Source organism: Strongylocentrotus purpuratus, unplaced genomic scaffold (assembly GCF_000002235.5).
Source record: "Strongylocentrotus purpuratus isolate Spur 01 unplaced genomic scaffold, Spur_5.0 spur5_scaffold_21, whole genome shotgun sequence".
Lineage (NCBI taxonomy): Eukaryota > Metazoa > Echinodermata > Echinoidea > Camarodonta > Strongylocentrotidae > Strongylocentrotus > Strongylocentrotus purpuratus.
This window is the reverse complement of record NW_022145607.1, coordinates 39,208,476-39,229,790: the sequence shown is the minus strand read 5'-3', so window position 1 is coordinate 39,229,790 and position 21,315 is coordinate 39,208,476. Positions and strand designations below refer to the sequence as shown.

Below are 21,315 nucleotides of genomic sequence, written 5' to 3'. Positions count from 1 at the left end.
TTTACTTGATCAAATTTTGAGCATCTGGGGCCCGTTGCATAAAACTTACCATTGATGATAACTTTGCCATCAATGACAACTACCATGGTAACAGGGCTCAACAGCCAATCAAAATCAAGGTTTCCATGGTAGTTACCATTGATGGCAAAGTTACCGTCAATGGTAAGTTTTGTGCAATGGGGTCCATATCATGATTAAAGAATGTGGAGAAGATATAACAAGGTTCATTGACCAAGCTGACAGTAAGATCTGCTTGATTTCATTGTCATGCTGCAAACGACCGTCACGAGCGACGTTTATAGAAAGCCGATTTTAATTCGAGGAGATCGATTTATCAGTTGAAGGAGGATTAATTTAAAATTAGTATAATGTATTACCCGTTAATATAATGAACTTGATATAGATTTCATACATGATTTGAACATGTACCAAAGCAGATATATTTCATTGTAGTTATATTTCTCCAGTACATATTTTTTTTAATATTAAAGTTATGTTTACAATTAGATTCAGGCAACTTAGACACTTTCTCTCTTTTAATCTCTCTTATAATCTCGTCCCTATTTTCACGAAGTGACGGTAGTGAATAAAAATCACATACAATTTGAGTGCGGATTTTCCTCACTACCGTCACTTCGTGAAAATGTACAAAACATAATGAAGTACACTGCAAAGTAATAGTTAATGCACATTCTGCTCCCGCCATAAACACACTTTTTCCCCCTATTCATTTTGTTCACATTAATGACACGAGCTGTTTCTACTGCTCTAGAATTGATAATCGTAATTATAATACAAATAATCTGATATTGGGTCAAAATAATGAACAATTAGCTGTACCTTTGTGACAATATTGGCAAAACCAGGAACATTTAAAGCTTATCTGCCGTAGTTTATAGGAGGGATTAGACCGCCCTGCAAGGTCACTCGATAGGTGGTTATCTCATCAACTCAGCTCTCAGTTAACATAAGAAAAAGAGGATTATGGGGGACCAATGGTCACCGATTAGGCATTGTGTGTTATATAGAGGGCGCAAGTAGCTACAAGTAGTGCAGTGGGCCTTTAACGCAAGTTGGAGGCCCATTACCATTGATTTTTGTCCCATTGGTTACTCTGTATATTTTTCAACGTATGAAGGCATGAACATTTACTCAGAAATTTCCGGTTACACAAGTTCGATAAAGTAGCATCATTGAGTAATTTTAATGAATTATGGTTTCAGAGAACTTGGGTCTACAAAATATTAAGAGTTTAAGAGTTCTTTTCTCTTTGTGAATCTCAATAAGAACGTAGAGGTCGCTAGTCAACTTGTTTCATACTATGCATAGAGCGATTGCTATGGGCTGGTGAAGAAACCTTCCGGCACGGTGAAAAGAGTTCCCGTTTTCGACAATTTAATAACAATTTAACTAAATAGACTTTGATTATTAGTATATGTACTTAATGATTATCAATTGTTTAAAATTCTAAATCTGTATAATCAAACCTTGAGAAAAAACGATCTAAGATGGTCTGCAAAGTGAGGAAACTCTTATTATGCCAAATATTTTGAGTAACTTGAAGTTTGATTGATTAATATTTCAAATATATACATCATCCTTTAAATAGCTGCCGAAAACACACATCCAAATTTGAATGAAGACAATTGCTAGAGTTACTTCATCATTATCTATATATCTATCAGGCTATAGTTCATCCAGACGTTGGACAAAGCCCTCCTCATTATCTGAAGTATATTAATTCATTACTATATTTGTTTTATCAAAACACCCTGTATATTTAAACTTTAAATTTTCACAAAACATTACATTTTCAAGAATTTTGAAGACTAACAAAATAAATTGACTTCGTTCAACGTTCAGCGTGTATGAGAGTTACGGTAATATGGAACTAAAAGTGAAAAGAGTAATGTTTATCAAAGAGTTCAAAACATATTATTTTAAGTTATTAAATAAAAACAATATAAGTTGATGACAAGATCTGTTAGTATATATGTAGTAGACAAAAAAAATACATGTAGTTCAAAAGGTTAAAGGAAAACAAAGCAGGAAAATAGTGAAATTTATGCTAGAAGCATACAGTTGTAAGCATTTATTACCAAAGGGATTTAATCAGTCATAGAATGAATGTGAATGTTGAAATGCTAAAAACAAGAGTAATCATGACGAACGAATCAACTACGCAACTACATGGCAACTTCAACATCTCTCCCTCTCTCTCTCTCTCTCTCCCTCTCTCTCAGATATTATCGACGATATTATCCATACTTCTAAAGTTTAACTGTATAGATTAATATATTTGAGAGAAAAGTTCATAAGGGGAGGATTACGTTAGAAATATTAATAGTTAAAAACTTAAAATGCTCAGTTTTCTTAAAAAAGAACAGATACAAAATATTGAATAGATACACGTATATTAAATCAAATACAATTATAAAAAAGGATATATAATCGTAAATTCATCCGTTCCCTAAAGAAGAACATTGTATTTCTTTCTTATATCGATTCTTTACATGCACAATTACTGTTCAGTCTCTATCAAACCCAAAGAAAGAAGAAAAAAAAAGGCCCGCGGACCTTACGCTCACCTGAGCCGATGAAAGTAAGGGCCTCGCAATAAGGGGCCTAGCTCCCATCCCCTTTGCACTAGGAACATAGGATTTATTGTACCAGTATAGGGCAATCTAGGGGTGCTGTTCCCGAGTACCCTGCAAGGGCAGGTATCCCATTAAAACTAAATTAGGTCTTCTTCACATAAAAATGATTCCTAAAATGTTCAACCAAAATTCATGAGAAAACATTTTAGTATGAAATCATATCTACACGCAATGATCTATCAGAATATGAAATAAAAAAATGAGCTTAACCAGGCATTTTGAAGAGATATCCTTGATTCTAATGGAACAATAACAAATGTAAAAATTTAGACAGTTTTCAAGATTTGCACGAGCGCGCATTTTGAAGTTTCCAGTGCTAGCATCGCTGTTTGGAAAATTGGATGGTAGATATTGAAGCCTGCCTCCAAGCCTCCTTAAGGGCATATTCCTCTTTTGAAGAAAGAAATAGATCTCCCTTTCTTGCAGCTATTTCCTACACATTTTGGTTAGAATCCAGCAATAGGTTTTCAAGAAGAAAAAGAAAATGTCAAACTTTCGGGGTAGGGGCTGTCCTCAGGCCACTACCCCATTTTGATCTCCCTTGCTAATGGATGATCCCTACCAAGTTTGGTTAAAATCCGGCCTTGCACTTTTGAGAAGCAGTCAAAATGTAAACCAAGGGGAATTAGCCCTCCCCCTGGAGGAGTCAGTAGCCCTTTAGAAAAATATCAGTCTGAGTAATTCTTCCTATAACCCTAAGTCAAAATCTAAAGAAAAAGTTTGTTTAAAAAAAAGTCTAGTTATTGCCATATAGGGGCACTTTGGGGATGCTGCCCCAAGCCCCCTTGGGGGGCATCTACACATTTTTTCTTTTCTGGAGGCAATTACCCCCCTGTTCATTAAAGGAAGTCCACCCTGATAATAAGTTGGTTTTAATAAAAGCAGATTTTTTTTTTCTTGTTAGGGGTATATTGTAAACAAACGTTGTATCATCTGCTCAATCCGACTTGCGTGCCTAGAACAAATTACAATTTTTCATGAAAAAGTGCAGTTTTCTAAAAAGTGCGTTTCTTTCCAGCATTGGGTGCCCCGGAGGCACTTGGGTAACCTTTAAAAAGTATAATATAAAAACAAAATATTTTGTCGGAAAAAACATACAAATCCAGCACAATTTTCCAGGGGGTAATTATCCTTGGGGGGGGGGGGGGTGTAATTGTCCCACTGGTAATTGGCCGGGAGTTGATCGTCCAGGGGTGATTGTCCTAGAACCATTATACATGTAGTAGTATGATATAATGTTGATAATTCCAATAACAGCAACAACAATGAAGTTATGATTGCAATTTAACTTTTTTTTTAAATTACATGTAACAATCTCTACACACATAGCATTTATCAATCACATTTTATTCACTTTTTCTTTTCACATGATACAGTAGGTTTTCTAATATGTTTGCTTTTATAAATACCTAACCACACCTACAAGAAGATCAACACCAGACCAAACAAAAGTATTACATTCCCTCTATTGCAAGAACTGTAGGTCTGTTTAGAGCCGATCTGAAGTATGTTTGGCGGTGTAACTGATGTATCAATTACATTAAGGCACAATAGCTTTAAAAGGGGAAATTATTCCACTTCCCCTCCCTTTTTTTTGTTTTGTTTACTCTTGTGTCAGAATTAACATTTTTTTGATATACATAATACAGTACAACTACACTACATGTATAAGTCTCCAAATACAAAATCCATATCCATACATTGTTATCCAAAATAAGCAATATCTCATACTTACAATCAGTGCATGGACAGATATATCTATAGATCATTTATAAATACCAAATTATGAAATCCAGTATACTGGATACATGCTTAACAGAGTTGTCTAATCATTATTCTCTTATTCACCAACTGCTCATTCACATGTCATGATATACGAGTGGAAGTATTCTTTAAAAATGGAGAAACAAGATTATTTAAGAAGCTCCTCCATCACTTTAAAACTGATTGTTCTCAAATGCATAAAGTGTGACCCTCCATGTTGAAAAGATCTATGAATACAAGTATTTGGGGTCATATGAGACACATATATGCTCACTCTCAAGTAGAGAATTGATGGTGATTTCTTCAACATAAAGTATTCCTAAGCTGAGAAGAATTATTTGAGTACCTATCATACATCCCTAGCATCATTGATGCCCTCTGGTACTCTAGCAATCATATTATCCATCTCCTTGGTCAGACATATTTGACATCCCAGTCTTGATCTGCAAAAACAACATGTAACATGTACAATGCTATGCTCAATGCCAAATACAGCATACATGACTACATGAGTATCATTATTAATAACTTTTGTAGTTTAGAATAAATACCCTATAATAAAATGTGCATATCATTCTCATCAAGGCATGTCAATGGGGAGGGGGACAAATATAACTGTCCTGGTAATGTTTGGCTTTTTGTGTCTTTAGGAATAAGAAATATATTCTAACTACAGATTTGTTGACGTTCAGATTGCTCATGCTAATAATTGTGTTTGGACATTTAGATTTGTACTTGCATTTAGGATTCTGAATTATCTTGGAACTTGTAGCAGAGAGAGAGAGAGAAAGAAAACGAGGTGTGATGAGAGAGTTTCCTTCACTATCCTAAATATCATCATTATAAATTATTCTATGGTAAAGTTTTTCTCCCAATTGAACTTAAATTAGCTTCAGCGTCACTTGAAATAAATCTTTGCTAAGATACAAGTAGTAAGAGAGCTGGATACTTACGTATCTTCTAGTCCATAAGCCAAGTCTAACATGTCTTCTTCCTCATCTAGTTTCTCTGGTAAACTCTCATATATATCCTCATCAAATACAAGATGACATGTAGAACAAGCCAATGTACCTTCACAAGCTCCTAGATAACAAAATCAAAATACATTCTATTAGCCACTGTAGGTGTACAAGGCTCTAAGGCAATTTGAGATTACCAACTTTTAGGGCTACCCAACTTTCCTCATAACTAATCATCAAACTCTGAACAAGGAATTATCAGACTCATTTATCCAACATTGACCTCACTATGAAAATGAAAATGATGATAAACTGTTGAGCACCCTGTTTCTACTAGTCACAAGTAAGCTTTTTTTCCTTGTTCAAGTTGAGACAAATACAAACCAGCAGATTTTAATTTTCTGCTAGAGCCCAAGAGACTAAATGATTTCTGTACACATGAATTGGAGGGGGCTCAAAAACAGATAAGAAATACATGTAAGAGTTATAAATGTTTGTATACAACCCCTGTATGAAACAAATTACTTAGAAAATGAGAGTGTATGAAATTTCCTGTACCGAGCAAGTTTGGAGAGGAGCTTGCAAGATATGTCATAGAGTTGCCAATTTGTGTTTGATTTATTGCAATTTCAAAAATTCATAAATTTTCTATTTTTTATCCGATTTTGCTCAAACTTTAAAGATAAAGGCCAGTTCTGATCATGCGATTGCATTGTGAAAGAAACGTGGAATCGATCAGAAAAAGTCGATCATCTAGCATATAAGTATTGGTGTGTATTGCAAGGTTCTGGAATCATCAAAATGACAAGAAATTTGAATCAGTCTTAGTAAAGTTACGAGCATTGTACACAGAAAGATGTATTATGGGACTATGCAACATCCGTTCCAAATAGATAATAATTTACCAAATATATCAATTAGCAGGCGGTTTCCCGGCAAAATTTGTATCATCACGTATTAGTCAAAACATATTCTTTCACATGATTGGTAATAATAGCTTCCATTTCATTTTTTGAGAGGGAGGCGTTTCCAAAACTGATCTTTACCTTTAAGTGATCTGTTACATCTTTCTGCTTCTATCAAAACCAACTTAATATCAGGGTGGACTTCCCCTTTCAAATGAATCAAGATTAATTGTATTCACAGAGCTCTCACTGTAGTTGTGTTTAATTAGATTTGCTACCAATGACACCATAACAAATGAAGAAAGATTGAGTAAAAAACCCACATTTCATTTTCAACTAATTTAATATTCCATTAATATTAAGATAAATTCAACACACATTTCTGTGGGATGTCGGTGAACTGATTAAAATCTAGATCTACAATTTGGATGTATTTCTTATCATATTTAATGAGCAAGGTGTATCCTGTAGTTGTAATCTATAGATACTTACCAAACCCATCTATATCAACATCATTGTCTATCACAGTGTCTAGTAGCGTCTCTCCAACTTTGGCTTTAACAGTAAATGTCTCCCCATCACGGTTCAGGAAATTCACTGTAATTCTGTAAAATTAAGCAAGAACAGAAACACCAGAAGTTTTAGACATTTTTTTTCCTGTCCACTTGGTAGTAATTGACTTTGGCTTAAAGCCTTAAATCTTAATCAATTTCAATTATTTTATAGTTTTATAATTAAAGAATATGAGAAACCTTCAATTAAATTCACATTCCTGCTTTTCTTTTAAGTGTGTGCTAACTTTAGATATTCTGTATTGCCTTGTTGATAATTGATTACAACAACAACAAATTTAAGAAATATTCCCCTGATGACCTAAGTATGACATTAAGTGGCATCAAAGTTAACTGACGTAACTCATAATTATGGTCATTAAGTAGTGACAGTTATGACCAGGGCCGGCGATCTTGGTGGGGACAGAGGGGACACGTTGTCCCCCCCCTCAATTCTTAAGGGGGAACGTCCCCTCTCCCCCCTCCCCCCTTGGAAAATTTGAAAAAGTGCACACACAAAAAATGTATAACAAAATACTGACTAAAGACTGCAACACACTTTTCGGCTCTGGAGTGCACCGTTTAGACCAACGGTAATAAAACATGATTCCACCGTTTTTGAGCTTTTTAAGTTGCCAATTATGCTCAAGCTGGGGGCATCATTCCTTGACCCCCACCGGGCTTTGCCCCTGTACCCCACACAAATTTACACTCTACCTGATAATTAATACTCCCCTACTTTAAAAAAAAGTTCTGTGGGGCATGCATGTAACATATTATATAAGAGTAGTGGTACATGGTGGTGCAGATTTTTTTTTCTTCTGCCCCCCCCCCCCCAGCGTTTTAACGTACTTGTTACGCCACTGCCACTGGTTCCTCGCATTTCGTCCCCCCCCCCCCCCCCCCCCCGGTCATGACTGATGACATTGACAGACATGATCATAGACCTATGTCATGTCTTCATCACCGATTCATCGCTGAAAAAAAAGGCTCGACTTCAAGTTCAAGTCAAGCCATCAGCCATCCCAAGCCTAGCTAAGGCTAAGGCATGCTAATAATATTCATCTAGATCTAGTCTAGATCTAATTCAGACCCAGTCAGTCAGCGATTCATTGATAAAAATGACAAATCTGTTAGTGTTACTTACTCTTCTTTTTTAGACCTGCACTGTGATCTAGATCTAGTCTAGATCTAGATCTAATTCAGACCCAGTCAGTCAGCGATTCATTGATAAAAATGACAAATCTGTTAGTGTTACTTACTCTTCTTTTTTAGACCTGCACTGTGAGCTAGAGAAATTTCTTACTTGATGAATTAACATTGAGGGCACTGGTAGGTTTAGAAATCCGACATGTCCAATGTTGTAAATTGGGTTTCTCATCCCAATACCTGTGATTGTCCCATCCGTGCAAAAATTTGTTCGTGAATTTTGTTCAAAACAAGAATCAGCTCCGAAAGTCCAGGTAGACTGACATCTATCTGATCTCGATAACGAAGACAAGTATTGGCAGTACGCTCTTCGATAAGAAGTTAACCTGAAAATCCTCGAAAGAGTAGAAAAAGACATTTTAAAATCAAATATCATTCGCGCTTGGCCTGAAATCTGAATTACTTGTTTTAAGTCACATTGCCCGACCTTTGACCTTTCAAACAGCGCCAGCTGCGATGTAACTTATACAGCTCATGCAATGGAGGTTGCTATGACACCAATATTTATTTCCCTTACATTACAGTCGATGAACTATCGCCGAATAAAAATCTTGCGCTATTAATAAAATAGTTCTATATCGTTTCATAAAATGAGTGTAATTTTTAAAATTTCGCTGAATGTAATTACTTGCTAGTATTTTCATCATTTTACACACTGAGATAATTTAATCATGTATGATAAATTTCATACCTTTTAGTAGCGAACTGATCTATTGAGCGATTCCTCCGGTGATGCGGTTCCTGTTGCGAACCTAAACAACTCGCTAGCGAGGTACACACACGTATAGTCTCTATGCACAACAATGAATGCATAGAGTATAGTGCTGTGTATATTTATTACGTGAATTTCATATTCATTCAACGCCAGACTTCACCGATCGTCGCGTCGCGCCCTGTGGAACTTGACAGATGCTACTGTTAAAACTATAAACAGAGAGGACTTTAATAATACAACAGAGGTGTGCCTCTGAAAAATAATTTCTTCTAGTTCTACAGAGAAGTTCGAAAACTGTTTTTGCTTTTATCGACAGAACAAAATCAAGCAAAATGACGACAATTTTGCCAGCACCACAACAGAAAAGTGGCACGTACACTTTTGCCAGTCAGCCAAGAGCTGTGCCACAGAGGAAAAAATACAGAGACCCCCTCGCGCAGTAAGTTTAACCGACAACTTTAAGTCCTATTTAACTTAAACTAATGTTGAAGTTGTGTAGATTCAGTTATGGTGATCAGTGGACTGAATATTGTGAAGGCTGGGTTTCTTGTTGTTGTTGAGTGATGACTGCTTAATTGGTGGGGATTGTTGTAATGTTAGTTGTTACATGTGTGTGTCGATCCAGATAGACTAGGCCCTAGACTAGTCTAGTTAATAAAATTAAATAACAACATTAAGCTGGCACCATGAGTTTTATCTTGGATAAAAAAAACTATTGGATCGAATTGTCCTTTACATTATTGTCCTGTTTATTAATATGTTAAAGTGTTTCCTTCATGGCTTCAGCTTTGTGTTGTTGACATGAAATGATGAAGTCTGATTCAACACACTCTGCAGAGCCAAATCTGATGTCTAATCTTGGCTGGTTAACAACTGTTTTAACTAGGTTTAACTGTAACGTAAAAAAGTAGATGAGTACTAAAGGAAAGCACAGAAACTGGGGGCTTCCCTCGATACTTGATTATAATGAAAGCATGCAGCCATTAGGCAAATCCAAGAGAGAAGTCTGCAGGATCCTTTCTCAAACCATACTACTACTAGTCAACTCTCAGCTCAGCAGGGGAAGAAGGATGAGGAGAAGGCAGTGTGGAATTCAGAATCCAGATATTGATGGGTCTAAGATAAATCTTGAAAAATATGTGATAATGAAATATGGCATGTCAATTTTAAGTCACTCTTTAAAATCAACCGTCTGTATAATTTTTCCTTTTCTATAAGATACTCATCTTGACTGGTACTGTGTGGTCTTGATAAAAAAGAAATTAAAATATTCTACTTTGTTTTCTTCCTCTCACAGAAACCCAGAGGCAGTACCAATTGGCAATATAATGTATGACAGGCGAATTGTCAGGGGAAACACATATGCACAGCACACACTACCAGCGGTATGTGAGACTTTATTTTCTACTTATAGCTGATTTTTTTAATATTATTTGTTGTAACGTCTTAGTTAGAAAATTGCATCACCCAAGTAACCCAATAAGATATGATTCCTGTATGAGAATGTTGATAACTTGGTATATTTTCTTTATTTTAAAATATGTACTGTCTAGTTTAAAAAAAAAGTTATTATTCTTATTGTTAAATTGTGTTAGGTATTTTTCTCTTTTTTTGTTTGTCTTTCACCAGATTGAATCTATGGATACACAGTTTGAGTGTAATACCTGTCCAGTTTAATGCTTTTAGAATTGTCATAATTGTTTTATTTGAAGTATCATACTCTATGAATTTTTTTTCTTCTACATTTGTTTTAACAGACAGCTCAACCAGATCCAATTGAGATTCAGAGACAGCAGGAAATCAGGAGACGAAAGATTGCAGCCAAGAGAGCTAAGGACCAGCTTAGACCAAGGTCTCCAGAGCCTGTTGAAGGAAGGAAACACATTGATGTCCAGACTGAACTCTATTTAGAGGAGCTGAGTGATAGGGTAGAGGAAGCAGATGTGGAAGCTCAAACTGATGCCTTCCTTGATAGACCTCCAACACCACTCTTTGTCCCTGCCAAGACGGGCATGGATATTGCTACACAGATCTATGAAGGAGATGTAAGTACTAGACATTACTCATTGATTTATCATAGAGTGTGAGCTATCAATCATCCTGTTTGTCATTTTTTGGATACGTAATGTAAAAATGTAAATTATATGCGAGTACCAAATGGTACAGAACATGTTATAAGAGCAAACAGTTTTTATTCAATTAATTATTATGCTTGCTTGAATATCAGAAAATCATTCAATTTACCAGAGCACTATTGGAGCTTCTAAAGCTAAATAGATAAATGCTCCTGTGTATTGACAAGTTGACAACATGTGCCAGAGTTATGTTTAGGACTTGGCTAAATAATTTCCAGAGCATTTGTTATGCCCATGGAAATACATTTTTTCAATAATGAATATAATTTGTATGTAATTTGGTGTTTTACAGCTGTTTGACTTTGACATTGAAGTGAAGCCCATCCTTGAGGTGATAGTAGGGAAGACGGTAGAGCAGGCTCTACTAGAGGTCATGGAAGAAGAAGAACTAGCCAATCTTAGAGCGCAGCAACGAGCATTCGAAGAACTCAGAAATGCAGAGCTTGTAGAAACACAGAGGTTGGAAGAACAAGAGAGAAGACATAGGGAGGAGAAGGTAAACAAAACTTCATTAATCTGGGTTTTTGCAAAGTAATTCATTCTGGGCATGACCAATAAAAATACAAAAAATTGATTTTAAGAATAATGAACAGCATGTTTGATCTCATAGCCTTTGACTACTGGTTTGCACAGAATTCATTGAATTTTCATACCCAAATTTGTACTGTTGAAACAAAGTTCAAAATGCCAAAACATTAAAGACACTAGCTGCACTCTCTATTACAGGTCTAGATTTAAAAAAACATTTATTTTGGAGATGCATCATATACAAAGAACTTGGTTTCAGGACTCTTTTGAATGCACAGTGTAATATAACTAAACAAATTTTAGTTATACTTCGTGGACATTCATATTTTCAATTTAATCATCGGTCCTACCCATTTAGTCGTACACTATCTTTAAATGATTGTGTGGAAATTAAACTCTATCTAGAACTTGATAACGTGAACTTCCACAATAAACATATTTCTTTACAATCGATGCATAGCCATCAAAATTATTCAATATATATGTAAAGACATACCAGGGACAAATTAGATTTATTTGTATGATTCTAAACTGTAATGATCAAAACATGAATTCATATTTCAACAATTGATGTTTTTTTTTTTTTTTTTTAGGAAAGGAGAATGAAGCAGCAACGTGAGGTATTAAAGAAAGAGAAGGAAACGGCGGAGAAGATTGCAGCTAGAGCTTTTGCCCAGAGTTATCTTGCAGACCTGATACCCTCTGTGTTTGGTACTCTCAATGATAATGGTTATTTCTATGATCCAGTAGAGAGGGATGTTGAGCTTGGTTTCATGCCATGGATCATGGATGAGGTTGCTAAGTGTATTGACAAGTCTGTTCTTGGAAGGACTGTACTCGATGGTAAGTAACAGTAACTTACTTTCACTCTCTCTCTCTCCCCCTCTGCTTATTTGTTGTTACTCCCTGACCCTTCTATCTGTGTTTTTTTCCTTCTAAATCCTGATCCTGCCCCCCCCCCCATAATATACACACACTTTTCTCTCTCTCTCCCTCCCTCTACTTATTTGTTGTTACTCTCTTTGCTTTACTTTATCTTTACTTGCATGTGCCTGACCCTTCTTCCTGTGTTTTGTTTAATGTTTTTTTTTCTTCTTCTAAATCCTGATCCTGCCCCCCCCCCCACACACACACACTTCTCTCTCTCTCTCTCTGTTATCCGTTCCTCCAGGTCTCAATTGAAATCTTTGTATTTTCATCTTCTCTTTCCTTATTGGTATCCACTAGTTATTCAGAATCATTTATTATCTAATCTTTGCCAATACTCTTTCCTTACTGAAAGATATCAAGCGTGTAATCTTTGTCACAAGGAGTTTTATAGGGAAAATGTTACTCAAATGAATTATCACTTAATATTTCATAAGAATCTCTGACAAACATGATTTTCATAGGTGTATGAACAGATCTAACATGTAGGAGCAGACACAATGTTTTGATATTCATGGAGATAGAATTAATTTGCATATGATTAAGTTGCTATGTATTTTTAAAATGTTATTATTAACCTATAAATGTGTATTATTATGAACAGGTATCATCAGGGATGTAGTAAAGGAGAGAATGGCTGCTTACTTCAAACTAGAAGAATCTGGCCAGAGTCATACTGACTTGATTGCAGAGGCAGCTCAGCAGATTATAGAAGAGCAATTGCAGAGTGGTGTCGATGGACAAGAGCCTGCAGGCGACGAGGTAAGCTCTATCCATCATCATGTACTTGCCATCTGCAATTGATGGTAACAAATTCTGTGGTTTTGTACAAATGAGGATTTTTAGGTGCTTAGTTTCACGGCTACCCTCATCAGAAGTTATAACCTTCATGTAAATACACATAGTCTATTATATCCTGCATCAAAAATTTGTTGGCTTTTGATTGGTTGAGAGCTCGTCACATGACCAAACATATTTGAGCTATTTTTAGAAAGTACTAGATCTATATGAGAGTACTATTTTGGTTTACTATTTGGGAGTTGAAAAAAAAATGTGATTTTTTTTTTTAATTGAATCAATTTTTCTTTTCAAATCTTAATTTAATGAAAATAAACATTTTAAAATCTTTTTAGATAAAAATTGACATTTAAAAAAAAAAAAAATTTTTTCCCAAAAATGTTTTTTTTTAATATTTTTTTTAAAATAAATTTTTGATGCAGGATATAAAACAAATATAACATGCCTTCTATTCGAGGTACTGTTTAAACTATGGGCCTCGGTGACTCCAAAAGTACCATTTGCTTCGGGACTGCGCCCCTCAGCAAATAGTACTATTGGAGTCACCTCTTGCGCATAGTTTTAACCAGAACCTCTCAAGGCAGTGTATATTTGTATACTATAAAAAGGTTGAAATGAGCTATCAGTACTCATCAGATGATCAGAGGATTGGTTTAGGAGGCCTATAAAATCAAAACATGTATGAGACTTTCAGACAGTTTTATATACATGTAATACTCAGAGCTGCCATCCATTCCGTTTTTGCCAGAATTACTCCTTTTTTCCTCCGAATTACGGTATTACGTTTTTTCTTCATAAAATACTTTTTAAAATTTTTATATTTTTAATTTTTTTTATTTATTTTAATTTTGTTTTTGTTTACATACCGCATGTCAAACAACTGCCCTAAAATGGTGATTTGATCACAAATTCAATAGAAAATTAATTTTAAAACATACTTGAAGAGAAAAATATTCTCAAAAAGAATGAAATGCCGATAAAAAAAATTACCTGCTTGTATGGAAAAAACAGCATGATGAATGAACATTTCTGCATTGGAAGTGTTTCGCACGTGGTTGTAAGTTTCGTTTTTATGATTTCCTTTTTTGCTTGAAATTCCTTTTTTTTGCCATCATGATTCCTTTTTTGGGTCGCACAAGGTTGGCAGCTCTGGTAATACTCCTTTAGATCAATATACTTTCTGTTAGCTAAGCAGTGAACTCCTGTATATACCCTGTTCTATCAGCTAAATGATGATTATATGTCAGCACCTATACTATCAGCTAAATGATGATTATCTGTCCTCTCTGTTACAGCAGGAAGCTGGTGTTGAAGGAGAAAGCAGACCAGAAACAGCCCCTGAACCAGCCAATGAGGACGAGGCTGAGGAAGCGGAAGGTGATGACGCAGAATGATATATGTGGGAATGAGAACATTGACAAAACTATAAAGGAGAACTTATCAACTTGACTCAAGATAAATATCACCGGCATAACCAAACTTGTGTGCATGTTCGACCTTCTTCAAAATATTCACAAACTCCATTTATATATAAACTTTGAATGTGGGTACCTTCTTACAAATTAAATATATACATGTACATGCAACATCAAAATGTATGTGTTCAGTGGACGTGTTGGAGGATATAATGCGGAATAAACAAGAACAAAATATCTGTTTACAAGAGACATTTGATGGTATGCACTTGCCACTGCTGTGCAAAACTGAATTGGTTTGTCATATTGATTTGAAACCAAGACGATGAATATCATTTATTGGATCCAGTGTCATTGCAATTCTGAATGCATGGAATTTCCCAACAAAAAGATTTCAGTGATTTTATTTGCATTTGGTGAAGTATGGATGACACTTTGTAGAAGCACATTGTGAATATATTAACCGTTACCTGTATGTAAATAAGAATGTATTTATGTTATTGAAAGACAAACTCAGAATTACGTGAATCATTCAATAATTTTGTTTTCTTATATTATTGACTATCAACCCCCTACCCCAAAAAAGGAAATATAAGAGTCATTGGTGCTCTTCCTTGAATGAATACTATGATGCAAAGTTTGACTTTGTGTATTGCAGAGTTTTTATCTTGGTGTAATGAAATCTTATCAGGAACCAAGTACTATTGATATATAACTATAATAGTACTTTAGTTATTAATGTATTCAGAACACCAGTGAAATCGTGTGTATATTTCTAGTTATATGTAAGCGAATAAATGATTGTATATTTACACATTACACATAATGCCCCAATTTGTGACGTGGGATGGGTTTCAACCTTGTGTGCGTGTACTACCGTGTAGTCTTCACATCCAGTTTCAATCCATGGTAAAACAGTATGACACACCATAGTCCTACTCCGTATGAATTAAAAACAAGACAACGCCTGCATTGAATTATGTCAGTATTTTACTTAGCTTTTAGCTGTTAAGAAAAAGGGCTTGGTCTACAGCTTACATCTTAGTATTTTACTCAAGTAAGCCAACTTTTAAGTCCAAATAGGTACTCTGATTGCCAAATTATGCAGAAGAAATGTGTTGCATTAATGACTGCGAAAAGAGCCTGCCTATCAAGGCCTTCACATTTGGCGTAAGGTTACTAGGGAGCTACAGTATCTTAAAGTTACTGTGAAATACTTGGCCAAACAGTCATAACTGCATGCCAAAGTTGGCTTATTATTTTTTTCTAAGCCAATAGCCGATAACACTGAAATGTTCATTATATAATTTGCTCAAAAACATAAACTTCCCTACCAGTTACGAAGTGTTTATGTATTAAAGAAAGAAAAGAAAAAAGTGAATAGAGAGAGAGAAAGGAGGGAAGGAGAGAGAGAGAGAGAGAGAAAGAAAGAGGATTGTGAAAGGGTGATAGAGATAGAATGGATCAGAGAAATAGATGAAGAGAACAGGAAAGAAAGGTTAACCAACCCATGAAATAAAAAGCGAGGTAAAAGGCATTGAGTGCATTAACACATGAGATGGGGGGGGGGGGGGGGGGGGAATAAAATATAAGGAACTTTTTTCAGGACAGGATTATTTTAAGGATGAAATCCATCACATGTTGTTCTTCAAATTGGCAACAATATTTATCTGTCAATGCTACACTTATTGGATAATGGATATTATGTTAACTTGTAAAGTCTCTGAAAACAATATACTGTACATGGGTAAACACTTTATCAAAAAGTTGAAAAAAACTACAGGTTTTCAAATCTCCTTTTCCTTTTAGAAATTCCTAGAATCAAACACATCTATCGTTGCAACAAGAATGGACACTGTGTTTGAGAATTTTTTTCCCTTCCTTTATTCTGCCAGCAACAACAAAATAAAGATTTTTTTTTGTCATTTGTATTGTGCATCTGGTATATTTATTGGGGCTGTGAAAAAAAGTTACTGAGCAAAACCACAAAATGTGGAAAAACCGTCTAAAAATGGTTAATGAGAAACGGTTGAGAAGTAGGGTAAAATGTAGCCAGTTTATGTATTTATGTTATTGACAGGCAAACTAAGAGTAGCATTGCATACATACATGTAGAAGAGATAGCAAGAAGAAATGTACATCTACATGTATCCTTTCACAGAGAGCGATAATGTACATTTTTCTCTCATTTCTTCAGCATTTATTCAATTGATAATTTGATTTCCCTTTAATCAATTCATGCCAGGGAAAATTCGTAAAAGAATGAAAAAGGGTTTCCATGTTATGACTGGGAAGTAAAATGATAAACAGCATGCATGTACTAGGTCTAGTGAGATTCAGACAAATTCAATACATAATGACAGATTGCTGTGTATCAATTCATCTTTATTTACAATGCATTAATATCTTATATCTCTTGTTATTGTGATTGACATCACAATAAAATCAAATGCAACAAAAAGAAGAAAATGTAATGGGGGGGGGGGGGGGGGGGTACCGGTAGGTTTAGGTGTAGTAAAGGATTCTGGGATGAAATAAGGAATTCTGATAATGTATGAAACTTGACTGCGACAACTGGCAGGAGCATACATATGTTCCATAATAACCTTTCACTGGTCTGTGTATAAGGCTAAAGCATGTGTTTTCATGGGATAACCTGGACCCTCGCAATATCAAGTATAGCTGTTTATATGAAATTTTGACTGAAAGCCAGTTCCTATATTTCTTAGGGAGGAAAACAGAAAATAATATTTTTAAACATTAAAAATGGGAGGGTTGTCGGTGACTATGCCACAATCCACTGACCAAACTGCCATTTTGAGATTTGCATAGGTGTATTGATCTTACATTTCAAACATTCCTTACTCTTTTATTGGTCTGATTTATTTCAAACACTCTTTGTTCAGTATCTCTTATTTTTGGGGCTTTCATACAAATGATTTTATTACATAGACTAGATTGCCCTTTTGGGAGTATGTGTGTTCATTGAATCACATAAAAAGTGTGAAAGCATTTCACTGAGGCTAAAACTGTTTGATCTCTATCAACTAACAATCTGTAAGAAGATAACAGTCTATATAATCAACAGGTTTTCTACATACATGTAGCATTGACCCATCCTCCAATGTGGCATTGAGGGTTACCTCTAAGGCATAAAAAAGAAAGATGTTGTATTGCCCTTGAGGTGCCAAAACATGGGTCGGTCGGTCGGAAACCTTTAAAACAAAATATAAAAATTTCCCTCTTTTAATACATATTTTTTATAAAAAACGGTAAAAAAAAAAGAACTTTTTTAAAAAGCCGACCGTAGATTTCAAGATGTTTTTTCTTCAGGCCTACTATTCACTGAACCTGGCAAACTCCAAGACAGCCAAGATTAAGACTTATTCAGACACAAAGTGGTAAACCATGGTGGTTTGCATGTAACTGAATAGCAACTGCACGCAACAAAGGTCAGATGCGTATTCACTGAGTTTTCTCTGAAGTTACAGAAATGTGTATCACACTTTTCTCATCATTAAACTACCATGCTTATCATGCTATATCTGAACCAGGCTTGTGATAGTGTTCTATTATGTCCATGGACCTCCGTTACGTTTTATTTCCTTTTGATTTTTCTCTTGGAACAAGTTCAAAACTAGCCAGCACCTTGACTGACACATTTAAAGTCCCAGAGGTCAATCGTTGTTGAAAGGTCATTGGTCCTTCTTGACCATTACCGGTTTCCTGAGCAGCAGCTGGTCCCTCCCATTCATGGCAATGTTCCTCCTTGATCATAATGGGATGACCCAGAGATTGACGGAGTAGACGGGTTACCTCAATGGCTTTCTGTCTTGCATTCTTCACTGCATTCACACAGGCTTGCCTCCTACACAAGATTATAATCAAAAAGCAAATACAATCAAAACTGACCCTTCCAACAACAGCAAAAATAATAATAATGATAATAACAATATTCTGGGTTTATACAGGGCTTAATACATCAAAAATGCCTCTAAGTACTATCTAGATCTTTTTTAACAAAGTTTGTTTGAGTAAAAGCCAATATACATGAAAACTTGCTGCTAATAAACTGGACAAACAAATTAAAACTAAGATCACTAATAATATGGATAACCCTACCCCATTTGCTGCGGTGGTCATAGTGGTGGTCATTACAGCCAAGGCCCAGGCCCCAATGTACCTTGGGGCCTGGGCCTTGGCTGTAATGTTTGAATTTTATGGTGTTGTGACATGTGATAGCCAAGACGTAATACCTTACCTCACATTATCCACACTATGTGGTGCATGAAAGAAGCATGGGAGTGAGACTGTCACAGAGTCATCAAGTTTCTCTACAAGAAAGTTGCACACCTCCTGGCATTTGATGAGGTCAACAAAAACAACCAGGACCTCAGCTTCTACATGAAAGAGACCGTCAATTCTCCTCACAGATCTTGTCGTGCTCACATCACCCTCCTGCAGTCATAAAGGAGAAATAATGAAACAACAATAGACATGAATAATGACATGGTTGGAAGACATTAGAAGAACAAAAAACAGGAGTATTATCCACGACTGCCCCTTTAATCATATCATTTAGCTTTAGTCCAGCTACTATAACACTCAAGTTTATGGACTATATATGTTTAGTCCAGCGGAGGTTTAAACCTAGATTTTTAAGTTAAATCAAAATCCAACTTTATCAGCAAATTTCTCTGAAAGAAAGCAAAAACAGTTAAGCAGATTGGCGAATATTTGAAGGAAATCAGACAAACAATAAAAAAATTATGAACTTTTAAAAGTTGTAACCACTTTACATCAGGGAATTTCAAATTGGCTGAACCAGTCATGTCACTCTCCCATTTGTTCCAATACACATTTTTTTCAAAATATAGTCTACTCAAGCCTTGATCAACTTGCCTCAAGCCTGGGTATTATCTTTTAGAGGACTGATCTTGTGTCTATAAATCAGAATATAAATTCCTATCCATCATGTATTAGTACCCCATGGGAGAGCCTTAGAGTTTAATAGATTAAATTAGGAGAAAAACAGAAATGAAAAACTTTTTTTTGTAAAGTGGAGAGTTGTCCATGACTACATTATGTCACAATCTGACCAAATTGCTAAATTGAGAATTGTACAGATTTTTTATTTTTTATATTTTTATTTATTTTATTTCCAGGCAAGATGATAACATACAAAACATCACAAGGTTGACAAATGATATAAGATAAACATAATAATATTTAGCACCAGCCAATGCCTGAGGATCGCCTAAAAGAATTTAAAAATTCTGCCTAGAGGCTCTCCACATTGGCTGATACATAAAACAAAGTATAAAGATAAGGTCGACATAATTTTTAAATGAATGTGTAACCAAAACTTAACAGTAATATACATGTAGATCAAATACTGTTCGGATTATTATCAAAAGGATTGAAAAAAGAGTTGTTCAAACTATGCATACAGTCATGTGGATACGGTAATATTGGAAGTTAGCAAAAACTGTATAACATTATTATTAACTTGATTTGATTTGAAGTTAATTAAATATGGAAAATTATTATTGATATAATTGGAATTTATCAAAATTATTTATTATTGCTTGCATGCTTGGCCTTGCATGGCATTAATCATTATTTTTTTTCTTCAAACTTTCGTCATTCTGTTCATGCCTTGGCTCTTTACTTTTTTGTTTTTCATACAAATTAGCTCATTAAAAAGGTTAAAATAAAACCTCGTTTGTGAATTCGGGTCAATCATCAATGACTAGATCTAGAATCTAGTTAGAAGTTATGAATATGACTCGAAAGCTTCACCCTTTTTGGTCTAGATCTAGACTAGTAGAGTCTAGCTGTTTACAGAAAAGAAAGAAAAAATGTTAATATGCGTGTGCCCATGCCATGTCAGCTTTCAGACTACATTCGACATCTCGTCATATTTACAGCTAAATTCTTACCTTGACGTTGTGGGTATGCAAAGTTTGGATAACATAGTCGAGTCGTCTGGAAACGCTGTTCTTTGAATCTGCAACGGTTTCTTTTTGGCTTCTTACAACCACGCTTACACGCCCACGGTTCGGGGTGGCGAAGGCCTCACCGACGGCACTCACTTGGATTTCGCGGCATTTTTCGGCAGCTCTCGATTTCGGGTTTTCACCTCAGTTTCTTCCAAACTCCTCCCTTTTTCAGGTGGAGACATGAAAGAAGCATATACATGGGAAGGCTTAAATGCCATTACCAAACTTCTTCTTGCATGAGTATATCCCGGAATCAAGCGATGGATTTAGGCAAAATTGAAGGCACCTTTAGCTTTAGTACCATTCGAGGTGTTTGTGTCTTCCAAGTCCCTGGTTTGTGTTTACAAATGTCGCGCGCGCGCGCCCCACCGGGCCAACCTCGTTTCCAGTGATAGATACATGTACATGTTTCGCAAGCTTTCACAACTTTACAGGCAAAGATTCCAATATACCTACCACAATTCCGAAAGCCTTGTATCAATTTTTTGTAGATGGGGGAGGGGGACGTCAGTACTTATTGCTGCATCGTGCTTTCGTGCATCGTGCTAGGTATGTTTTTAAATGACGATTTTATACAACACAGCAAGTGCGGATAAATGGGGGGGGGGGGGGGGCAACGCCCCCCCCCTCTTTAAAAGAAAAGGGAAGGAAAATAAAGGAATGGAATGGAAATAGAAAGGAAAAGTGAAGAAAGGAGGTTCAAGGTCTTCAAGAAATGATGTTTAAGCTACTGTGGGGGGGGGGGGGGGT

The 21,315-nt window shown here is 35.6% G+C and overlaps 3 protein-coding genes across 4 annotated transcripts; 1 reads left to right on the top strand and 2 right to left on the bottom strand.

Moving 5' to 3' along the window:
* Positions 1-2,062: 2,062 nt before the first annotated feature.
* On the bottom strand, positions 2,063-8,240 carry LOC578536 (adrenodoxin). Its single transcript, XM_030994394.1, has 5 exons — positions 8,226-8,240; positions 7,984-8,021; positions 6,778-6,890; positions 5,375-5,504; positions 2,063-4,864 (listed from the first exon to the last, which is right to left on the bottom strand). The coding sequence occupies exons 1-5, from the start codon at positions 8,238-8,240 to the stop codon at positions 4,771-4,773; spliced, it is 390 nt and encodes a 129-aa protein (XP_030850254.1). The 3' UTR covers positions 2,063-4,770.
* A 609-nt stretch (positions 8,241-8,849) lies between these two features.
* LOC578469 (radial spoke head protein 3 homolog) lies at positions 8,850-15,382 on the top strand. 2 transcript variants are annotated; one of them, XM_011685097.2, is made up of 7 exons: positions 8,850-9,199; positions 10,058-10,145; positions 10,518-10,805; positions 11,188-11,391; positions 12,017-12,266; positions 12,955-13,112; positions 14,447-15,382. In XM_011685097.2, exons 1-7 carry the CDS (start codon positions 9,093-9,095, stop codon positions 14,540-14,542), a joined length of 1,191 nt encoding a protein of 396 aa, XP_011683399.2. In that variant the 5' UTR covers positions 8,850-9,092; the 3' UTR covers positions 14,543-15,382. The 2 variants fall into 2 exon arrangements, with proteins under 2 accessions (XP_011683399.2, XP_783727.2); XM_778634.5 differs by having other exon boundaries at positions 8,853-9,199; positions 14,444-15,382.
* Positions 15,383-16,927: 1,545 nt separating this feature from the next.
* Positions 16,928-20,706, bottom strand: LOC105447263 (interleukin-1 receptor-associated kinase 1-binding protein 1; the record flags this gene model as incomplete). The annotated part of the gene is made up of 3 exons (XM_030994757.1): positions 16,928-18,431; positions 18,825-19,021; positions 20,506-20,706. Coding segments are annotated over 3 exons (675 nt in total), but the record flags the coding sequence as incomplete, so codon positions are not given.
* Positions 20,707-21,315: the final 609 nt, after the last annotated feature.

Bases quoted from the DNA above. Each gene is read 5' to 3' on its own strand.
- LOC578469 (XM_778634.5), top strand. From the start codon at position 9,093: ATGACGACAATTTTGCCAGCACCACAACAGAAAAGTGGCACGTACACT. The intron at 9,200-10,057 runs GTAAGTTTAACC...TTCCTCTCACAG, and splicing joins TACAGAGACCCCCTCGCGCA to AAACCCAGAGGCAGTACCAA. The intron at 10,146-10,517 runs GTATGTGAGACT...TTGTTTTAACAG, and splicing joins CACAGCACACACTACCAGCG to ACAGCTCAACCAGATCCAAT.
- LOC578536 (XM_030994394.1), bottom strand. The intron at 6,891-7,983 runs GTAAGTAACACT...TTAATTTTACAG, and splicing joins TGCAGGTCTAAAAAAGAAGA to AATTACAGTGAATTTCCTGA. The intron at 4,865-5,374 runs GTAAGTATCCAG...TTGTTTTTGCAG, and splicing joins GCTTATGGACTAGAAGATAC to ATCAAGACTGGGATGTCAAA.